The sequence below is a fragment of the Heteronotia binoei genome, chromosome 21 (genome assembly GCF_032191835.1).
Source record: "Heteronotia binoei isolate CCM8104 ecotype False Entrance Well chromosome 21, APGP_CSIRO_Hbin_v1, whole genome shotgun sequence".
Classification (NCBI taxonomy): domain Eukaryota; kingdom Metazoa; phylum Chordata; class Lepidosauria; order Squamata; family Gekkonidae; genus Heteronotia; species Heteronotia binoei.
In genome coordinates this window covers 95,739,012-95,762,807 of record NC_083243.1, presented here as the reverse complement: position 1 = coordinate 95,762,807, position 23,796 = coordinate 95,739,012, and the positions used below count along the sequence as shown (strand labels likewise).

The following is a 23,796-nucleotide window of genomic DNA, read 5'->3' as shown; positions in this document are numbered from 1 at the left end:
CTACTGACCTACCCTATACACGAACTCTAGCCCCCTCTAAAGTTATCTAAGCAAGTAATTATAACCATATCTTGCAAAAATGAATTGCATAAAGAGATGATTAAAAGGTCTCACCTGCCCAAGGAAGGTCATCAGTGAACACAGGACTTGGTAGTTTTCCTCTGGGAGAGTTTGGAGTGTTTTGCGAACAACATCCACACGTTTCTCTTCCTCCACATCTGAAAGAGAAAAAAGTACGGTATGTGAGCCAGCCAACAAGACTCCAGCTCTAATAAAGAAAATGGCTTACTGAGAAAAACCCTCCAACCCACCAGTGCAACCCAACAGGCAGCAGGAGCTCCAACACATAGCCTTGGGGGGGAAAGTAACATATTAATGGAGCAAAGTTGCAAAAGATTTCTGCTGCAAAGGCCAGGAGTCTCTTAGCAGCCACTCACTGTAGAAACTGACAACATCGTCATAGAGACCAAAGGTAAGGAGTGGCTCAGGGAGGTCCCGCAAGAAAGTCTTAAGTATCACAGCTGGGAGGTGCACATCCTCATACTGCAAGAAGTCCACAGGCAGTCCTGAGTAAGAGAGCAGAAACATGTTCAAAGCTACCACCTAAGCACAAACTTCCAGTGGAAGGGTTGGATTTTCTCTACCACATAAAGTAGGGACAAACACACACACATACACATATTATGACAAAAGAAGCAATGGCTCTGCCACCAATCTCAAAACAGTGGAACTCGCATCATCTTTTAAACCAGCAGTGATGAAGATCATTTGAAGACTGACATGAACAATGTTGGAAATAGAGGAAAGTTTTCTAACAAATGGGAGAGAGAATGCATGCTACTGCCATGCATGTGTGACTGAATTCCTGTAGCGGTCCAAGCCAGTTCCTTCACCCTGTGATGATCTATACTGGAACAAGTTTATGTAAAAAGGGTATAAACTGATTAGATTTCTCTAGCCAAGATTCAATGATACATTCAAAGACAAGATATCATGTGATATGCAGATATTCTATGTGCCAGGAGAATATTAACTACCTGGGCAAAAAAAGAGAAACAGAAGGGGGGGGGGAGGCACTCACCCATGTTGTATTTTTGCTGAACTTCTTTGACAGTCTGTGTGTTTGCTGATCGCCGGAAAATCCCCTCTGTGGTGAGAGCTGGAAACAGAGAGAGTAGACCCATCACTGGAGAAGTGAATAAGGAACATTATGGTCCAGGCAAGTAGGGGTGAAAATCCTCAGCTTGAGACCCTGGAGAGCCACTGCCAGTCTGAGAAGACAATACTGACTTTGATGGACCAAGGGTCTGATTCAGAATAAGGCAGCTTCATATGTTCATATATGTTCATGCCCTTTCCAAATACAGTGACACCACCCCCCCTCTTCAGGCAAGTACATCTCCAAGCAGTGAAGATGGAGGAATGGCAATTTCTATCACTGATCAAGGAAACCACATGCAGAGATACTCATATATGGACAGCTATGGAATTTCAGGAATGCAAGTAATAAGATGTCTATGAATAGTTTGTCTTCCTGTGGTTAAATCAGTATTTTGCTTTAACTTTTTAAAAATCCAATTCAAACTGGAATGAAGAGAAAAAGAATATATAAGGACAAAGAACAAGTTTGTAGAAGACAGTACTTTTACTTTTAAAGAAGGATGAGCTCATGCAACATACAAGGTTGCTTTAGGGGGACTGAAGGTAGATCAGGAATTATCCTACAAACTCACCATGCTCCTGTAGGTACCCAGTTGTTTCCCTGACCACCAGAGGAATGGGGTTCTGGTCTGAGCTCTTCTCCCTTAAGCTGTTGGAAAAACAAAAAACCTAGACTCTTCTTTTCCTTCTCTCCAGAGCATTCAACTTAAAGGTGTATACAGAAGAGCCTCAGACATTGGGCAACAGGATTCTGAAAGCTACCAGAACTTTTGCATTTGAGAAACAAAGAATTCTAAATCCCATTTGAGCCTTAACAGCATACCTCCAGATTAGATCTTGGCAGTTCAGTCTGACAGAAGAAAGGCAGGCACAATTACAAATTCTAGACATTTACAGCACTTCTAGAACAGGTGATGAATACATTGAGCTCATCAATCAGTGAAAAGGATACTCACTGCTGGAGAGAGATTCCAAACTGCTGGTTTGGCAGGGGAGGGCGAGGTGGGGTTGTCTTCTGAGGCACTTGGGAGGGCTTTTGCAGTGATCTCAGATATTCATCATACCTGCAGTGAGAGAAACTCATAGGTGCATATGGCATCACCCTGCCCCACATTGAGTGTGCCAAGCAGGAATTGACATGGAAACAGAAGCGCCAAAGTTCCTGGCAAGTCCTTATACATTCCTCACACTCCCCACAATAATTCACTGAATATTTACTGAGGAAACAAAGAGGCATCTGTGAACTGATAATGCAAGAAGGCAGGTATGCTTTCTGAAAAGAGCAGAGACAAAAACCCGAGTAAAGACTTAAGGAGTGTAAGTAGGCAAGACTAGTCAAGTGGGATGGCACTATTAATAGGACAGCCTTTATTCCCCAAATCAACAATTTGAAAACTAATGAGTTGCAAAAGGAAAGACAGGCAGATAAAATATCTAGAAAATAGCATCCATAAGGGCAATACAAATGGGAAGCAGAATGTGAAGATATTAAGAGGAAGCCAGACTCCCAAGACTGTTCCCTGTCCCCAACTCCCCTTTCCCCTTTCTTTGGTGAAGTCTCATCTCAGGCTCACTTTAGCACCTGGCTTGGGATCCCCAGCTGCTCCAGCTTCACATGCTCCTCCAGATCACTCAAGTAGTTTGCATAGAAAATCTTCCGCCCAAACTTAAAGCTGTAAGACAGAGATGATGAAGTGATACACAAGAAGTCAGGGTGAAGGCTAGCATTAGCACCAAGAGGATCTAGGGCTGCAATGGCCCATATGGAGTGAATCGGCAACAACAGTGCTGAAGAGTAAGCAAGTACATGGGCAGTAGCATGTCCTGCTGCATAACGGTAAGGATATGCACAGTGATGGAAACCTTAGGCATGACAATGGGCTGAGCCACTACTTCATAAATACAGAATAGCAGCACTAATAATTCCTAACAGTTATGTATTCTTTGTTCCCTCTCCCACATTCCCTTTCAGAGGTCAGGCAAGGTTTGTAGCATGCCTGTGCTATCAGCCATCTAAAAATAGACATTTTCATTCTCTGATGAGCAGTTCAATAGAAGACTCAGGAGAAACTGGGAAGTTGTAATTACTGTACCTGTCCCTCACAGTAGGAACAATTGCTCAATATAGGCTATTCCCCAACATTCAAATAAGCCAAATTCTACAAGCTGACCAGGAGGAAAAATAAAGATAATGACAAACAAAAAGAGGGTGGGGCGATATTTTGGGGCTATTAGCTGTCAGGCTAATTGGCACACACACATGAAGCTGCCTTATACCGAATCAGATCATCGCTTGATCAAGGCCTACTCAGACTGGCAGCAGCTCTCCGGGGTCTCAGGCAGAGGTTTTTCGTATCACCTGTTGCCTGCTCCTTTTAACTGGAGTTGCTGGGGACTGAACCTGGGACTTCTACATGCCAAGCAGAGACTCTTCTACTGAGCCATGCCCCTATAGGATAATTTCAGCTAGAGGTATCACCAGTGTCATCTTGTGCTTGTCTGTGACAGAATTATAAGTGAGCCTAAGCCATTTCTGTCTTTCTGTATTCTGGTATATTAGTCTGAATTAGTTTATACCTCTCTGTCAGGCTATTTGTCCCATAAGCCTTTGCTCTTTTTCTGGCAGCCTAGGAGTAAAAACTAAAGACTTGTCCTGTAGATGCATCTTTGCCCAAATTCATATTCAACATTCACCAGCATTCTAAGTGCCAGGCTCCAAAGCCTAAACATATCTGTCTAGGTCTTTTGACATCATAATCAATAAAATATATCTAGGCAAAAGTTCATTTTATCAACTTAGAATGGGCTGGTGTTTGTCAAGTGTGATACATTTTTAATTGACTCCTCCCTTGATTCCTATAGGCTGAAAAGAGTATAAAAAGGAGGCTTTAGGCCAGGGGTGTTGAACGCATTTGTTATGAGGGCCATATCTGACATAAAGGAGACATTGTCAGGCCGGGCCACATGTGTATCTATTTAAGATTAGGTAGCAAAGATATAAACTTTATAAAGGACACAGACAAAAATAATTAAAGATTTTTTAAAACTTAAAACTTGCTTAAAACATTATAACTCATTGGTCTTAGAGGTGCTTTCTTTGTATTTCTTCCATGGGATCCAGGGAACTGGGCAAAGGAAGCTCTGGCTCTTTCCTTCCTTCGCCAGGGGACCAGGAAGGGAAGGAGCCTCATCCAATAGAAAGAAGAGAGGCTTGGCTCAGTAGCTCTGCTGTGCAATTGAGAGCCAGGCAAAGTAAGCTTTTATTCCCCTCCCTTCCTCCCCAAGGGAGGAGCTTCAGCCAATGGAGAAAATAGAGCAAGCCTGGCAAAGCAAGCTGTGATGTAAAAGGAAGCAAGAGAGAGGGAGAAAGAAGCAGATGACAGCCAGTTGCGTGGGGGCCTGATAAAAGTTCTCTGGGTGCCTGATTTGGCTCATGGGCCTCACGTTTGACACTCCTACTTTAGGCTTTGTTCAAGGCTGTTTGGCCACCACCCCACCTAGGCTTCAGTGAGGTCTTGATCCACAGTCTAAGAATATTCCTTATTCTTTCTGAAGTGCACACTAGGTCAGGTATTGGGATTTTCTATATGCTATTGAGTATTGATATTGAATACATGCTACTGAGCATTACCTATGTAAGGTTTTAGAATTAATAAATACTTTTAGTTAAAGGCAACTGTTCTCTCTGTGTTTCTCTCCCTGTGGAGGCCTGAGTTACCTAGCCAGATTCCATCCACGCACAGAAAAGAACCCTAATAGGGTTGGGGACCCCAAACAAAGGCCTGAACCCCTAAAATTCCCCTACAATGTCCATGTGTTTTTATTATTTTATCATTCCAAATGTTTTTAATTGTTCAGCCATTAAAATGTTTTTATGAGCCCTGCCTTGGGGATCCTGATCAGGTGGAAAGGTGGCTTAAAAATATTTTAAATTAAATAAATAAATAATAATGTCAATACTAAGTACTATCTAGTAGAGGTAGATGCAAGAACATGGCACCCTTTTTCCTACTGCTTCCAAAAACTCCAAGGCAAAGAACATGCCAGAAACATTAAGTCTGAATAGACCATGGAGAAGATCTTGCAAACAGTGACAGGGAATACGGGACATCAGTGTGCAACACTGTATAAGAAGTGGACTGAAGTGTATGAAGTTGGAGAGGTACGAAGCCTTGCAGAATAAATCCTACATACTGGATGCCTACTTTAGGCTTCTGAAGTATTTGTAGACATCAATACTTTTCCACAACAATATCTTCTGCTAGGAGCATCTTTTAAAGCAAAAGATACAGACTCTGTTTACAACAAAAGCCAGTGACTCCCTGGAACTCACAGAACCTGTCCTCCTCACACCCCAGAATGTACTGCCAATGAGAGAGAGAGAGATGCCACTCCTACCTGATCAAGGGCTTGAAGAGAATCAGTAGTGTCTTGATGAACATAGTTGGATGTACAATGTACAATGCTTTGATGTTCTTTTTGTATCTAAAAATGAAGGAACGCAAGAAGAAACCTAGTATGCTGTGATGAAGATGAAAAGCAATCTTAAAACCTTAATCAGGAAAGTTACTGTGTTATGCTGTCCTTTGAACACTCTGTGTTATATTGCTAGTTGCATATTATTTCACTTCCTAAGCATCTTGCCCCTTTTGACATCCGCACTTGCATCCACTTACTTGCGGTCGAATTCCCGATAGGCATCCCGCAGCCAGCTCAGTGATGGCTTATTCTCACTGGTCAGGCCATGGTGCAGATACACTAAGGTATAGTCACTCTCCACATACTGGTCCAAAGTGTATTTCAGATAGCTGAGGGAAAACAGACATTCCTAAGCATGTGGCTTTCAGCAAGCAGCAATACTCTCCTGCAAATCTCAGTAACAATAAGGAGATTAGCTAGTGTTGACGAGATATTGGATAAGGGCCTGGGAGGGTAGACAGGGAGGGATGAGAGGCAATCCTGATCAATGTGAATGAGCTTTAGACATTTTCACTTATGCACTGGTCTGGGCTTAATACATGTTCAACTGCATTTAGTCAAACAAAAGTTGCTTTCTGTAGACTTGAACTCTTAGGTAAGTCCTCAGGATTAAGTTCCATCAATACAGGACTGTAGTACTACAAGTAGTACTCACCCCAGCAACTTCACATGATCAAGTTGATGGCTGGGAGGCATCCGACAGGCACTGAACACAATCACTTTCCGCCCATATTTGTCATCACCTGGGGATAAGAATGCCAAGTGTCAGAGTGGGGTGAAGAAGAAAGCAAGTACCTTCCATAGCAGGTAAGCAAAGGAGGGAATTCTATGGAGGGTTCTGTTCTTACCAGTCCGGTGAATGGACAGTTCAAAAGGTCTAGCTTACCATAAAAATCAACACTGCTGCACTCACCTTCACTTGCATAGCCCCAGTAAAACTGTTTTGGAAAAGGCTGCGATTTGAGAATACCCAAGGCTGGTAGAGAGTGAGGAATGGGGGAGAAGGAAGATGTGGGGTCATGGTAGCTCTGGCCATGAAATAATTCAAAATGGCTTTGAGGCAGAAAAATACATCCAGGGAGTCTTGCGGGGAGGGGGGGGGGAGGTAACAGAAGAACAGAGCATCAGGTTGCTGAGGTTATGAACACAAATGAGCTTTGCGATCCAATAGCAGAGAAAACTGCTTCCTCATAGAGTTGTCGAGCTTGTCCATATAGTTCCCAGGTCTTGTCCATATAGTTTCCTTCCTAGAGTATTCAATCCCATGCCACCTGCTGCCCCCATACCCTACTTCTTCTAATGGAATTTGCAGGAAAAAATAGTTCTATGCAAAGGTGAACTGGCCTCAAGTATTACAGAGCAAACAAGCTGTGAAAAACAGACCACAGTAAGCCACCAGTAGAGCACAAAGACCAGTAGAGTGAGGTGTCCCAAGATTTCAGCCCCAAGAACCCCACATTCTGCAAAATAGTCTCCGCTTCCTAGCCACAAACTTGGTGGGTGACCTAACAAACACACTGTATCATTACACAAACTTGGCCTGTAGCAAAACCTCAGCTTGAAAATGCAGAGCCAAATAACTAGAGGAGAAACTGCTTATGGGCTTTCTTCTAAATTACTTCTTGACCACAGGATTTCCTCTGATAAGAAAAAAAAAATAACTTGGCAGTAGAATCCTCCTCTCAAGAACCTGAGCTTTTGCCTTCTTTATCAATTTATAAGAGGCTGAAATTTAAAAGTCAATAAACAAGTAAGATGAAATTGTAAAGGAAGCACTGGTCACATGAATATCTGCCTTCTAACAATCTGAGGCTCCTCACTAGAACATTGTCAGGCAGCTTCATTTGAAAAAATTCTAGCTGACAAACACTTACTGTACACTAAATTCAGGTCTGAGCCAGCCTCTTCCTTTTATTCATCTCCTTGCACATACAAACCTGTGCACAAGAGCAGATTCCTGTATGAATAACTTCTTCTCACATTTGAACAGACCTGGGCATGTTTTGTCTGGGGAGTCATGCATTTTATTAGTCTTAAAGTGTCATAAGACTTTATTGCTTTTATTATCATGAAAGTGTATAGAACTTTAAGGGGCAATGCAGGTTCCCATATACAAGAAATAGCCCATAAATGCAGGAAACTGCCTCCATTAGGACATCATTCATGTGCCCTACTCCCATCTCCAAAAAACCCTCCCCCTCAAATACTCCAGGCTCAGAAAGGCTTGTTTTGTTCTATGTGATGATGATCCTATATTCAGAAGGGTGAGGAACATAACATCTTATAAGCTATGGATAAAGTTCTCATAACTGATGAAGACAAGCTCAAAGCAGAATGTGATGGAGGATGACAACCCAGGTGGCACAATGAGATGCTTCCACAAATACCACAGTAACTAAAAGCAGTGGATATATCTATAGATGTTTTACATGAATATGCTTCCTAGAGTTGTTCTAAGGTAAAGATCCTCAGGAATCCCAAATGCTCTCACAGGCATACACATGCTTATGCCCTCCAAAGGTCCATTAATTACTAGGGTCCAAATAAGAAACAATTACAAGCAAGATCATAGGAAACAGGTGATCGTTCTCCCAAGGGGAGACAAAAAATATGGAGTATAAAAATTAAGTTTTTTCCATATGGCTGTTTCAAAGAGCAACTATATACCAACATAAAGGTAGGGGAACTACACAATACACATCATAAAAAGAACCCATTATGTAGTTGCCCTCCTTTCCAAAATCCAGACAGGGAGAACACATTTTTCTTTCCCCTGTTCATTTTCTACCTCTTCTCACACACTTCACCTCTTTATGGAATTATTCAAAACAAGAAAGGAGAGCTTTTGCCACTACAAATTAACTGCATTTGAAGAGTCAATGCCATGCTTAAGGTAGAAGGGGCAGCATCAGGAAAATGCCATTGATTGCAAGGGTGATTTACCATCACACAAACACATCTGAAGCATGCGAAGGTACTGCAGGACAACATGGCATCCACCAGAAGACATATATTCAGGAGAGCAATGCAGAGGTCATCTGGAACCACTGTACACAACTACAGCCAGGTTACAAGACCAACATCTAACAGTTTATCCCATGGTTGCCCAAAAACATTATAAAACAAACAAGAGCCTAACAAATACAACTTAGAGACAGCTTCCCATAAATTCAATGGCCATATTCCATGGTATGCATATGCACTGGAGTAGATTGCAGATACCCTTAAGCAAAAATTCAAAATGTCATAATCTTGTGGCACCATAATGAAGTTCTTTAGAGAAGCCTTGCAAACCTTTGTAAAAACGCAGACACACTATTCAACAGGGTAGAACTAGACAATATCTATTGCTTGAAGCTCTCCAGAATTGTGATCAAGAAGGCTCCTATCAGAGAGCTGCCAGAAAAAAACTACAAATTCAATCTCTAATTTGACCAAGCAATGTATGGTAGCACTTGTTGACTCTTAAAACCACAGCTGCCTATTAAATGTATGAACACTATCTTGCACTGGCCAAGATTCAGACCAGTGCAAGTTTTCTTATTAACACCTCTGATGTATAGGATTACAGGACTCTTCAACACACATATAGCATTCTATAACAGTATATTGTTCTGCAGAATTTTTTGATAAAAAGCTTTTCAAAATGTCATATAAATCATGCAAGATAAAAATACGTGAATATGTGCTGCTGGATCAGTATTTTTAAAAAGGCGGACCAGGAAACATCAGGCTGATGAGTTCCTTGTGACAGATCATTTGCCAGCTGTGGGTGTCAATAGACAAGGTAGCACATCTGACTGTGGTTTTCTCTTTAAAGTACCATAGAAGTGGACAGTTAAGGGCACCAAAGACAGTCCTCTTTGGATTCATCAGTCCTCTTGGAAGCAGTGTAACTTCAGTATTCAGTGTAACTTCAGAAAGCAATGCTTGCCAGCTCGCTTTCCATTTGCAAACCATCCATCAGCAGAGCTCTTGGCTTATGCTTGCCATCCCCCAGGAAATTCCCCCATTTTGCAGGCTCCTCCCTGCTGCCAGCCAGCTGGCTGGCGGTGGAAGCCCCACCCCAACAGCCATAATGTGCCTTTAAATGCCGGCAGGCTTAGAAGCTTGTAACCTGTGTTTTGGAATGTGTGTGTGCCTTTAAATCTCAACAAGGCTAAAGCTACATGTGGAGGGGGCAGGGTGAGCAGACAGAGCCACCTGGCTCTTCCTGGTGAGTGTATGAAAGAGCAAGAGAGCACAGTTCCTCTGTTTGTTTTGCATTCATTTCAGAAGTTGTTTGTATAGGAAGAAATAGAAGGAGGAGGTGGAGATTGGTTTATACCCCTTGTATCTGCATCAATAATATTTCAAGAGTCATTATAAACAACAATGGTGAAAGTGGACAACCTTGTCTAGTACCTTTGCTGATTTTCATATCTTCTGTAAGATCTGCATTTATACATAACCTTGCGCTTTGTTCAGAATATATTGCTTTTATCATTCTTATAAAGCTTTCTCCAAGCTCCATTTTTTCCATTACTGCAAACATAAAGTCCCAGTTTAAATTGTCATATGCTTTCTCTGCATCTGCAAAGAATAATGCTACTTCTTTTTCTGAATGTCTTTCATAATATTCTACAATATTTACAATAGTTCTAATATTGTCTCTTACTTGCCTTTTGGGAAGAAAATCTGCTTGATCTTCCTTTATAAAATTTATCAAATGCTGTTTAAGCCGTTCTGCCAGGATTCTTGTATAAATTTTATACTCATTATTTAATAGCGAAATTGGTCTATAATTTTTTACATTCATGCATCTCTATCTTCCTTAGGTATCAATGAAATAACCGCTTCCTTCCATGAGTTTGGTATTTTCCCTTTCATTCTTATCATATTCATCAACTTCTGCAACTTTGGTATTAATTCCTCTTTGAAAATTTAAAAAAAATTAGTTGTATACCCATCTGGCCCAGGTGCTTTTCCATTTTTCATTGCGTTGATTGCTGCTTCAGTTTCTATTTTTTCAATTGGATCATTCAAAACTTTTCGCATATTTTCAGTTAAGGGCTCTATTTTTACCTTTTGTAAATATTCATCTATCTTCTCCTTTATTTTAACACCCTTAAATAATTTGGCATAATACTTAAAAAATTCTCTTTTTATTCCCTCTTGCGTAACCACTTCTCTTCCATCTACCATAATTTTATTAATAATTTTACTTTCCCTCTTTTTTTTCAATTGCCAAGCCAAATACTTTCCCGGTTTATTTGCTCCCTCAAAGGTTTTCTGCTGCAATCTATTCAAACTCCATTCCACTTCTTTATTTAACAAATATCTAATTTGAGTTTGTAACATTGTAATTTCCCTTATAATTTTCTTTTTCCCTGGCCTTTTTCTCAGCTCCCCTTCTTTTTTCTTTATCTCATTTTGAATGTCCAACATCTGTTTCTCTTTTATTCTTTTGTCTTTATTATTCAAAGTAATCAACATTCCTCTCATTACTGCTTTGTAAGCATCCCAGACCATCTGGAAATCTATGTCCTCTTTGTCATTCATTTGCAAAAAGGCTTTAGTTTCATTTTCTATGTATGTCACTGTTTCTTTATTCTGTAGCAAATCTTCATTCAATCTCCATCTTCTCAACTTCTTGACAATTTTGTAATCCACATTATTGGGTTATGGACAGCCCCAATCTTAGGTAAAATCTCTATTTTCCTTGTTATAAGACCTAAATCTTTAGTTCCCCACATGTCAATTCTAGAAAAAGTTTTATGTCTTGCTGAAAAAAAATTATAGTCCCTAACTTCAGGGTTAAATTTCCTCCATATATCTTCCAGATTTTCTTGTTTAACCAATTCAAAAAAAGACTTTGGCAGTTTTCCTTCTTTACTGTTGTTTTTTTTCCCTCCAGACCTGTCCAATGAGTTCTTAACTGTTCCATTAAAATCTCCCATTATCAAAACTTGATCATAGGTCAGTTCATCAAGCTGTTGTATAATGTCTTTTTAAAAAGCATCCTTTGCACCATTAGGCGCATACAGTACCAATAGCAACGTTTTCTTTCCATTTAATATTGTTTCTACTACTACAAATCTCCCATCTTTATCTTTAAACTCTAATTTTGGCTCCAATTCTTGTTTAATATTAAAAAATCACTCCTTTTCTTCTGTTCAGCCAATGAAAAAAATTCTAGTCCCAATTGTTTATTCCATAAAAAATTGTAATCCTTTTGTTTAATATGCACTTATTGTAAACAAATTATATTACAGTTTTGTTTCTTAAACCAATGAAATGTTGCCCTTCTTTTTTGTGGTGAATTTAGTCCATTTACATTCCAAGACAATAATTTGTAATTCATCAAGATGCAAATTCTTTATTTTCTTCATAAAATCTATGCATTTCCTGTGCATTTGTAATTGTGATTCTTTTCCCCTGAAGTTTGAAGCTCAGACCTTCAGGTATTATTCATCTAAATCTTATTCCATTATCTCTTAATTTTTCTGTCAATTTTTTATATGTTCTTCTATCATCTATCACTTGGCAACTCCTTCATAATTCTTTTATTATATATTCTTTTAGATCACCATCTTCCTTTTCAGGTACTCCTCTCAGACGTATCGGAGTCTCCATCAGTTTGCAGTCATGGATTGTCACTTTTTCTTGCATCTTCAACAAGGTGGAATCATATACTTTCATTCTGCCTTCTACCTCCTGCACTTTCTTAGATGTTTCCTCAGTTTCCTTTCTGAGATCCTCCATATCTTTTTTAATCTCTTCAATAATTTCTTTTTTCGATTCAGTTATCTCTCTCATACCTCTCATCATTCTGGCCTCCATTGCTTCTAATTGGTCCTGCATTTTTTCCAATGAAGTAGCCCTTGTACGGGGTTGCTTGTGTTCTGACATTTAAAAAACAGCGAAAATTTAGACCTCACCAAATTCAAATTCAACTATCAGATTCAAAAGAATAGGATGCCTTTTATAATAAGCCTAATTTCGCCATCCTCCAAGCTCCCAAAATCAAGATATTTATTTTTAAAGTCTTTAAATGTTTCAAAATGGCGGTCGCAACTTTTTGCTGCTCCTTACAATTATTTTTCCTTTTAAAAACTTCTAAAGTCCACACACATAATATGTCCAATAATACTTATCTTCTTGTCCTCTTCTGAGTTAATTCCAACAAATTTTAATGTCCCAAACACTTTAAAAGCCTTATTTTAATTTTGACCTCCAAGCAATGGCTGCTGCTATTTCTCAATGGTGTTATATTCCTAGAGTAGGTTTTCCATCCACTACTTCCTGGTTTACTTGCCACGAAGTCTCATTCACACTAGCAAGGAGATCTCACGATACTTGACGTACTTCCTGTTTTGCTTGAATATGCTGCAGGTCTGTGACAATGGTGCTCTTTTTCAAAACTGCAAGTAGACCAAACAATAAATTCCTTTCCACTTTTTAGCACTGTCCTTTATATTTACAAAGTCCAAATTTCACCTCTTTTTCCGTTCTTCTTCCAAGCTTTCTAGATTTTCATTTCCCACCTTTTAAATTTAATCCATTAAATTGTAAATAGTCCCGGAGTGAAAGATAGTAATCTGTATCTTCTCTTCTAATTATCCAAGTTCCACCAATCTTGCGTAGCTTTAGATGTTTAGCAATGTCCAAGAAGGTTAGGATTCTGTCAAGCTTATGTCAAATATGACTGAAAACTTCTGCAGATGATGAAAATGAAACTCTTCCCGGAGACCCCTCAAAGCCTCAAAGGAGCCCCCCCTCCCACCGGGACTCCCTTTTAGCCAAGGTAAATCTCCTCAAAGTTTCCTGTGCATATCTTGGACTAATCTCTGACTGAGAAACGTAGGCATTAATTTGCCTTCCACTACCCTGAACAGAAGTTCCAGCCTGCTCCCGTTATGAGAAGCAGCTCAGCTCGACATTTTCCTCCCCCGGAAGATATAGAAGGATTAAGAATAAAAGGATTTACTTATAAATACAGAGCTTTTGCTGATGATATAATGTTTATAAATGAAAACCCCATACAAGTAACAGCTTTGTTGTTAGCTAAAATACAAGAATATGGGGAGTTGGCGGGACTTTATATTAATAGAGAAAAATCAAAAATTCTGTGTAAAAATATGCAGATAAATAAACAACAAGAATTGCAGAAACTAATGGGCTGCGAAGTCACCTCCAAGGTAAAATATCTGGGGGTGGAGATAACAATGAAGAATATTGATCTGTTCAAAAATAATTATGAGAAGTTATGGCGTAAAATGGATGAAGACATGTTAAAATGGAACAAGCTTAATTTGTCATTTTTGGGTAGAATAGCTGAAATTAAAATGAATATTCTACCAAGAATAACGTATTTGTTTCAAACTATTCCTATTGTGAAGGATAGTAAACAATTTGATAAATGGCGAAGAAAAAATTCAGAATTTGTGTGGGCCGGGAAGAAACCAAGGATTAAAATTAAAAATTTGACAGATGCAAAAGAGAGAGGTGGATTTCAACTACCGAATTTAAAATTATATCAGGAAGCAGTTTGCTTAGTGTGGATAAAAGAATGGATAACGCTGTTAAACAGGAAACTTTTAGTGTTGGAAAGTCATGGAAATAAATTTGGCTGGCACGCATATTTGTAGTATGGAAAAAAGAAGATGGACGTTTTTCTCTCTCACCATTATATAAGAAATAATTTGTTAAGTACATTGATGAAATATAAGAAGTATGGAGATGAGAGAAGACCGTTATGGATAGTACCGGTGGAAGTAATAAAAATAACAGCTGAGATAGGGGAAGAAAAGTGGTTGTCATATAGTCAACTGTTAAAAATACAAAGTGGCAAAATAGAACTGAAAACTGCTGAAGAGTTGAATAATAAATATGATTGGTTTCAAATGCAACAAATAAAGAGCTTGGTGGAGAATGATATTAAAACTGAAGGAATAAGGAAAGAGCAAACAGAAATGGAAAAAGTTCTGCTTGGATATAATGATAAATTAATTTCAAAAGTATATAAATTACTTTTACAATGGTCTGCAGAAGGTGAAGTAGTAAAATCTCAAATGATTAAATGGGCAATTAATGTAAATAAAGAAATACAGATGGAAACTTGGGAATATTTGTGGAAGAACTCTATGAAACTCTCAACATGCCAGAATATCAAAGAAAATAGTTTTAAGATGATGTACAGATGGTATATAACTCCTAAAAAAATGGCAAAGATGAATAACAAGATGCCAGACAGATGTTGAAAATGTAAAAAGCATGAAGGTTCTTTCTACCATATGTGGTGGACTTGTGAAAGAGCTAAAATGTTTTGGCAGATGATTCAGCAAGAGATTTCTAAGATCTTGGGATATGAATTTAACAAAGTTGCAGAGACTTTTCTGTTAGGATTACAAATGGAGAAATTTCCAAAAGAAGATAGAACTTTAATCTGGTACTTGGTCTCAGCTGCTAGGACATTGTATGCGCAGTTGTGGAAGCAAGAAAAAATACCAGAGAAATGGGATTGGATTGTTAAAGTTATGATGTAGAGTGAAATGGATAAGTTAACAAGAACTTTAAGAGACTATGATTTAGAAGTATTTAAGATGGAGTGGAAGAAGTTCAGAAGATACGTAGAAAAAGAATGGAAAATAAAAGGACATTGGACAATCTTTGATAATGATTAAGTATAAGTGGGGGAAGATATGAACTTTGGTTCTTATTAATTAGGGGTACCTTTTAAAATGATGTTTTGAATTTAGTACACCGGCGGGGGTCAAGTAAAGGGGGGAGGGGTAGGTAGAAAGTAATATATGGGATTAAAAAAAGTAGTTATTGATATAAGAAACTGAATATATTGCCATATGTTACTAATAAAAATTGTTTGAAATTGAGATTGGTTTATACCATGCCCTTCACTACCTGAAGGAGTCTCAGAGTGGCTTACAATCTCCTTTCCCTTCCCCTCCCCACAACAGACATCCTGTGTGGTAAACAGAGCTGAGAAAGCTCTGATAGAAACTGCTCGAGAGGAACAGCTCTGCGAGAACCTGCGACTGACTCAAGGTCACATCAGCAGGTACATGCGGAGGGGTGGGGAATCAAACCTGGTTCTCCCAGGTAAGAGTCTGCACACTTAACCACTATACCACACTGGCTCTCAGAGTCTTGTTAGTTAACTAGACCCTGATTATGGGAGGAAAACTCCACTCTCTAGACTGCTCTCTTCCTTACTTTCATTTTCCTGTGCTAGTCTGAAGAAGTTGGTTGAAATGTAGCAGATCATGACATTCAGCAATTCCTGTGAATAAAGTAATTTATACCATTGCCCCAGTGAGATCAGAAAAGCGTGGGCTTTAAAAGTGTTTATTTTGGCTGCTTTGTGTGTGTATGTGGTGTCCCTTGAAAATGCTACCAAACCTGCTTGGAAATGCTACCAAACCTGACAGGGACTTGTGGAGTATAATAAATTATACTTTCATTTAGTGGAAATGTAGCTGCTCAGGAACCCTTGGAAAGCAAAAAAAGGAAATGAAGACTGTATTCATGGGAACTGCATGGCTATATTTTTATTTATTTTAGGGGGAATGAGAAAGTCTCCAGGCTCCAATCCCAAAGGTCCCCGTGTATTTCCTGAGTTGGACCTGGCAACCCTATCTGTTTCATGGCAAATCTAGTTCCCAAGCATTTAAAAGGATATGGCACAATTAATATGCCAGTTCAGGATTACAGTTGCCTGCACAAGTACCCAGTTATCCAAATAATCTGTTCCAAACGTTCTTTCCAATCAAGTGAGATAGACCCCTTAGTGTTTTTTTATTCCTGTGAGTTATTTACGGAATGTGTGATTTGCTTTCTTAAAATAAACAACATTATTTCTGCAGTGCCCTTATTTGGGGGATTTTAACTATAGCCTAAGTAGTATGAACTCCCATTACATTCAAACAGCAGCCCTAAGATAAACTGATATTCCTGCATGATGCAGCTAGATATATTCCCATTCACTGTGGGAGGCATTCATCAGCAAAGATATGGTATTAAGCAGTTATTGTCCTTTTTGTCCTAAAAGTACACATGCCCTACTAGCAATGAAGGCAGCTACCTAAAATGCAATAAAGCTATTTCCAGCTGTTGAACTATGTCCTAACTATTAGCAATTCCATGGTGAATTAATGAAACAGGACTCGGTTGTAATGTGAAATGTCTACATATTTACTTTCAAATAGTTTTCAGATGTTTATCTGGAAACTACCTTGGCAATCTGAAATCTGAGCAGTAACTAAAGTTCATTGTAGGGTGAAACACTCAATAATATTTGGTAGACTTTGAAACAATTGCCCAGAACTCCAATTTCTATGCAAATATGAAGTGAAAACAACATTCTGCAACTACTGCAGAATGCATATATCTCATCCTTCGAAGTGTAGCAAAAGCCTTTATTCATCTCTGAGAGTAATCTGATTAAGAACACTTCCAACAACAGGGAATGATTAGCATTTGAAGTGAAAATAAGCTAGTAAAGGGAAAAACAGGTACTTGTAAAGCCAGATCTCCAAAAGCAAGACTGCTTGATCAACACAGACGGTTGAAAATTATACAATGGGTCATCTCTCTTGATTAGATTAAGGAAGCCATTCCTGTTCCTTGTAATGCACCATCAAGTTACGGTTTGTAGAATCTTTCGGGATCAAGTGCCGTGTTCTACTGGAGAAAGTTTTCCTTCCAGACGTTTCGTTCTCAGCTGCGGAGAACATCCTCAGTGGCGTTGCAGCCGGAGCAGGCACTCAGACCTTCTTGGCTGCTGTGCATTGAGTGGGGACAGGGCTGCTGGAGAGCTGCTATTTGTAGGCTGGAGGGGGTGTGACGAAAGGGCAATTGGTTTGTGGATGTGCCCATTGTTTGGTGGGGCTTCCTGGAACGGTAGTGATAAGGAAACTGGCTGTTGAATGTGACCATTGTTCCGTGTTAATTGCTGGGAGGGTTGGAAGGGGTTTAAAGATAAGGAAGATGGTTGTTGACTGTGCTGATTGTTCTGTGGAATTTGCTGGTTGTTCTGAGACTTTCTGCAATTTATAGTCTGTAGGGTGTTTTGCAGAGCTGGGTACCAAGATTGGTGGATGAAAATGCCTTCTTCCTTTCTGTTAAAATTGTGCTGGTGTTTGTAAATCTCAATAGCTTCTCTGTTCAGGCGGGTATGATAATGTGAGATGGTAGAAAGGACTTCAGTTCTTTCAAAGTGGATGATGTGGTCTCCTTCTTGAAGTGCATGTTCAGCTACAGCTGATTTTTCTGGCTGAAACAAGCGTCAGTGTCTCTTGTGTTCAGTGAGACGGGTGTTGATACTGCGTTGGGTAGTGCCAATATAGACTGCACCACAGGAGCAGGGTATTTTGTAGACTCCAGGGGTTGAAAGTGGATCTCTCATATCTTTGGCCGAGCGCAGCATGTGGCGGATCTGTTGTGTGGGCTTGAAAACTGTGTCAACATTATGGCATTTGAGAATTTTGCCAATGCGGTCGGTGACAGATTTTATGTAGGGCAGGAAAGCTGTACCCACATTTGTGTGTGGCTCGGGATTTGGTGTGGATGGTCTCCTGGGATGGAGGGCTCTTCTAATTTCTTGTTGGGAGTATCCATTGGCCTGCAGTGACTGTTTGAGGTGGTGTAGTTCCTGTTGGAGTTGGCTTGGTTCACAGATGCGTGATGCACGGTGAATGAGGGTTTTTACATCTGTACGTTTTTGGCGAGGATGATGATTGGAATTCTTATTTAGATAGCGATCGGTGTGTGTGGGTTTCCTGAATACAGTGTGGCCGAGTTTTCCGTCATCTTTCCTGGTAATGAGAACGTCAAGAAAGGCAAGTTGACCATTGTTTTCTTTCTCCACGGTGAACTGGATACGAGGCTGGACTGAATTCAGATGAAGGAGAAAGTTATTCAAAGCAGCCTCTCCATGACTCCAGATGGCAAAAACATCATCCACATATCGGAGCCAGCAACGTGGTTTTAGGAGGGCAGATCTTAGTGCTGTATCTTCGAAGGTTTCCATGTAAAAGTTAGCGATGACAGGGCTAAGGGGGCTTCCCATGGCAACTCCATCTATCTGTTCATAAAAGTTATTGTTCCATTGGAAGTAGGTAGTGGTGAGCACGTGGTGGAATAGGGTAGTGATGTCATCAGGAAAGATGTGTTGTAGTTGAACAAGGGTTTCTTTGACGGGAACCATGGTGAACAACGAGACGACATCGAAGCTTACTAAAAGATCGCTGGGTTGGAGAAGGTCTGAGCGCCTGCTCCGGCTGCAACGCCACTGAGGATGTTCTCCGCAGCTGAGAACGAAACGTCTGGAAGGAAAACTTTCTCCAGTAGAACACGGCACTTGATCCCGAAAGATTCTACAAACCCTAATGATGTTACCAGCCGTGAAAACCTGAAATCTTTGATAACACCATCAAGTTGCTTTAGTCATAGAATTGGACAGTTAAGTGCCCTGAGATGCAACAGTTTGACAGATGGGGTTCTGCAAGCAACAATAAGCAGCAAGTTCAGTGGCTCATAGTTATTACTGTTAAGACATTGTTGGGCTGCCTCTCTTCCTAGGCAGTTACTGTTTCAGAAGGTATTAACATTATTTGGTTGTGAACACAGTGCTTGCCTTCACAAGCAGGGCTAGAAAAATTCATGCTGACTGGCAACTCAAGCCCCCAGTCATGAAAGACTGTGTTCCCCCAACTCCCATCCAGATACCAGGTATCTGACAAGCCAAATGATACTGGCTTCCGTTGTAAGCCTGAGCCTACTTGTGGGGTAGGGCAGGGTATAAATTAAATAAAGACATTTAAAATGGTCATACCAAAGTATTTCAAAACTTTATTTAATTTACAAGCTGAATCTAAACAGTAAGGGCCTGGATATATACACCACAAGCAGAATGACTGCTCTCAAGAACAGATGTCAAAGAAAGGAAGACATGTCCAAAGAATGGCTTTGAGCCAGATGTGTAAGAAAAAAACAACCATCACTGTTTGCACAGACTTCTCCGCAAGCAAAGTACTCAGCCTGCTACCAGGTCAGAGGATGAAGGCTTGCAAGTTCTCCACAGAGTTATGCCTCCTTTGATAAACTGAATAATGTCATAATGGAAATCAAACAACAGAGGTACCCTGCTTAACTTCAAGTGGAGATCAAAAGCATATTACCAATACACAACATTCCATGAACTTTTAACTAAACTGGGGGGAGGGTACCCAGAGTACAAAACTCAACAGTAAGTGCTGTGTGGCAATCCCATTTTCAATGGACATACTTATTCCCAGTGAGACTATGAAGTACACTGTGAAAATTATTCGCAGTGAGACTATGAAGTACACTGCACATTAATGAGAGGCTGAAGGCAAGGCAATAGGGCCACAACACTCATCACCATCCAGGAAAAATAAGAGCACGAAGCCAACAAATAAGAATCAGGAGCACCCAAAGTGATGCTTGCAAGCTGAAGTCTCTACAGTTGTGCACAGAATCAAACAATACATTCAATGTGAAGAGGCTAGGAAGAGAAGCATGACTGCAATCTACTTTGCATAATGCACATGAAGTATGACCTTGAAGTTCTGGTATGTATGCAGCCCTCAGCTTTGCAGAATTTGGGCTTCCCTGAGATAACCCAGCCACAGTCATGCTAAAGAATGCCATGATCTCAAGTGCCAATGACAAGAGTACCAAGTACTCCACCTACCTGGCCGGGCCCCATCAAGCGCACCCTGCCCTAGAGGAATAAAAAAAGTTATATTATAATGTAACAACTGAAGCAATTCCTTTTATGGGAGCAAACCTAAGGGCTGACTGAAGAAAATACAGACACACGAGTACACACAAAAAAATACAACTGGATTACCTTCATCAGTCACTGCAATTATTGGTCTGGATCCAGATAACCATGAGCTAAGCTCTGCCTGTGGAATAGATCTTTGCCTCCAATCACCTAAAAAGTTTTCTCTTGAGGCTGAGGGATGTGGCATAGAGGGCTGCAGTGAGAAGGGGCAAAAATTGCTCCCCACACTTCCACAATCAGAGGCACTTGCCAAGTGCAAGGATCCAACCTTGCATTTTAACCCTCCCAAGAAATCAGAGTATTTTTGGTTTACCCATTTAAAGCTTTCTACAGGCACCAACCTCCTGTTATGTCTTCTCCTCAGTGAACTGCAGTGCCCTGAAGTCCCTCTCTCCCTTCCCCACTACCTTTCTTTTTTAATTTTTAGTACCATCAAAAAGGAAAATGGGGTCAATCTGGCCCCAACAGATTTGGCTTGAAAATGAAAGCACTATGCATAATTGTAATTTGGGGTTCCATCAATCCCTAAAATATTGAAAAAAATTATTTTAGCACTGTTCCCATGTTTAAATAGATGGACCAATACCTATTATCTCCATTTTACAGAAAGGTGGAGCAAACAATGAAAACAACATCTTTTCTCATAATTTATATCTATAGACTTTTTGTTTTGTTTTGAGGATTTAGAACACTTTTGGCATTGGGGGCTGCAATGACCCCAAGGGAAAGCAGTCTTTGCAATCTGAATTGTTGAGTATATCGTAGGATGAGGTAAAAGCCCTGTGTCTGTGCTCTGTCAAAGCTTCCCTCATGCCCACAGCTTCATGGAAAAGCTCAAACTGAACCACACTGCGCTTCTGGAAATATGGGTCATTGCATACCCCATTGCAAGACAAGATAAGCCATGTTTGAAGGCATCCTCTGAACCTCACATTTTTCAGACTAGAAGGGGCCATGAAGCCTGGAACACTATATGACCCCTGGACAACTGTTTTCTGAGCTAACTGCTTTCCTTTTGGCCTTCAACTTTTGAAAACCTCAGAGTGATCTTCTGGACTTTACATATATTGGGGGGGGGGGGAGATTAATTACTTTAGATGATCCCAGCCACCTGTCCACTGAGCTTATCCCTTTGTCCTTCAAATTTTCCAAACCTCTGATTTGATCTTCTCAATTTCAAATTTCCCAAACCTCTTTACATATTTGATATGTGTATGGAAGGTTAAAATGAATGCTTTCTTTAAAATAAACAGTTTTATAAATTCCCAACTGTGTCTTCTGCTTTAAAATTGTGGGGTCAATTTAACTCCATTTACTTTTTTTATGTTTTCAATAAGGGGTATTTTTGACCCCCATTCCAAATTTTACTCTCATTTGTCCTGCATTTCTGGAGGAAGTTATTCTTGAGTCCTGATTTTTTTTCTTAGTAGCTAATGCCATGACTGAGAGAGCTATCTGGTTTCCATTGCTTTTTGCTGTAATGTGGAGTCACTTTGACCCCTATGCCTAAGTAGTATAGCTGCTGTTTTTTTAACCTTGAGAGGGTTAAAAAGGCAACATTAGCTAGCAAGCAGACTTACATTCACCTCTGTTTTCTTTACTATACACTTGACAGAAACAACCTCTTCCTGTCAATTGGGCTTTGTCTTCCCACTAGAGGCCTTTGTCTTACCACTTTGAAGGAAACCCTACAGTAACCTGCCCGAGTTGTCTTATTAACACTGCAAAGTCAGGTTCAATGTACAAAGCAAAAGACAGAAATGAGAGTTTAGACTCCAGTGTTCCTAAGTCCATTTCATTATCTTTAGTATCTGTGCCAGCATGTAGAAGACAAGATGCTCTTTTAGCTCAAAAGGATCCAATCCACCACCATTTTCACTATTGGGGAACTGACAAACACTAGAGGATCCTAAAACCCTGACAAAATGTCTTTTCAATGCCCTCAGCTCTCTAGGCTAAGTTTCTCCATTTTGGGGGAGAGGACTGAACGGGTATAATAGATAACAGCGCAAATCTAAGTTATACATTTCTAAGTCCACTGAAATAAACAGTCTCACAAGGGTGTAACTCTGCTTAAGATTACACAGTTTCTTTTTCCCCTGAATATATCACTACAGTGTAGCACTGTAATCATTCAGCAGCCAATGAAATTCTAAATTATTTGCACTGATTTCTAAGAAATTCACATTCCCACATCAGAGTGTATCTGTGTTAGAAACTTGCCACGTTCTACTAAAATTCTTTTAAGGCTATGGTACCCAATGTAGTAACATTCCAATATATTTACCTTTTAGAATAGTGTATCACAATAATATTTTTTATACTGACATACTCAAATAAGGGATATTGGCTGTTTATCTCATTACATATACTTAACCCATTTTCACTATATTTTAATGTATTCTTTTTTTCTAATGGTAAACTAGTGAAGCAGAGAAATAACAAGGTTCGCACACATTACTGGTATGAAACAAGGTTTACTTTTGGTACCAAGAGCAGAACTTAGTCGGCCATGGGCCCCCAAAATAACTAAGTTAAAATCATTCTACATACAGACCGTTTTATTCACACAGACACCCAACAGTGCAAGCACACAGGCTTATCTGATTCAATATTCCCCTTATAACTCCTTCTAGTACTTTTCCATTCCTCCTGTCTCCATGGCTTTATCAGCTCCAGCAAGAAGCTTCTCTGATGCCCCTTTGTTATCCAGAGGCCTCAATGAGGTCACTGTCTCTTTATCTAATATAAAACCTTGAATTCACACCCACTTGGGGCTGTCTGGGCTTCTAATGAAGGGTTGCATCAGACATCCTAGTTCTGAAGGCAGAAGCATGCTTTTATTCATTATCATAGGGGTATTCATTAATTATTCAGGGGTCCCTCTTCACTAGAATCATGTTTATAATGCATAGAATGATGTTTATAATATATGCTACATGTTAAAAAGTAAATTAGGTGGACAAGAACATCCTTTTGTTTTACCTAGACTTCTAGCAAGAGCAATTGACAGGCAACTTTTATTACCTTTTATTGGTTTCCCATGCAAATGCTATCCAGACCAAATGGTTTATTACACTATTTTGCCATTTGATCCTAACTTTGTATCAGTTTATACTCTTAACCCACCAGCTATATGTATTTCAGCTCACTGTACCCCATCCCCTTGCCTGAAGAAGTATGAATGCATACGAAAGCTAACATTCTGAATAAAAGCTTGCTGGTCTTAAAGGTGCTCCTTGACTCCTACTTTGTTCTACTGCTTCAGACCAACATGGCTGCCCACTTGGATCTATCTACAATATAGTAACACTTCACTTTTCATTTTGAAACATGCATTTCAACAG

At 39.8% G+C, this 23,796-nt stretch overlaps 1 protein-coding gene across 1 annotated transcript in view; it reads right to left on the bottom strand.

Annotated features, from left to right (window-relative positions):
• Nucleotides 1–23,796, bottom strand: part of ARHGAP1 (Rho GTPase activating protein 1) — a 46,401-nt gene that overhangs the window by 5,663 nt on the left and 16,942 nt on the right. The window contains exons 3-11 of the mRNA XM_060261138.1: nucleotides 6,296–6,383; nucleotides 5,838–5,969; nucleotides 5,560–5,646; nucleotides 2,736–2,834; nucleotides 2,118–2,225; nucleotides 1,734–1,810; nucleotides 1,082–1,159; nucleotides 438–566; nucleotides 115–218 (exon numbers count right to left, since the gene is read on the bottom strand). Of these exons, the coding sequence (XP_060117121.1) occupies nucleotides 115–218; nucleotides 438–566; nucleotides 1,082–1,159; nucleotides 1,734–1,810; nucleotides 2,118–2,225; nucleotides 2,736–2,834; nucleotides 5,560–5,646; nucleotides 5,838–5,969; nucleotides 6,296–6,383 (902 nt within the window). The remainder of the gene's footprint in view (nucleotides 1–114; nucleotides 219–437; nucleotides 567–1,081; nucleotides 1,160–1,733; nucleotides 1,811–2,117; nucleotides 2,226–2,735; nucleotides 2,835–5,559; nucleotides 5,647–5,837; nucleotides 5,970–6,295; nucleotides 6,384–23,796) is intronic.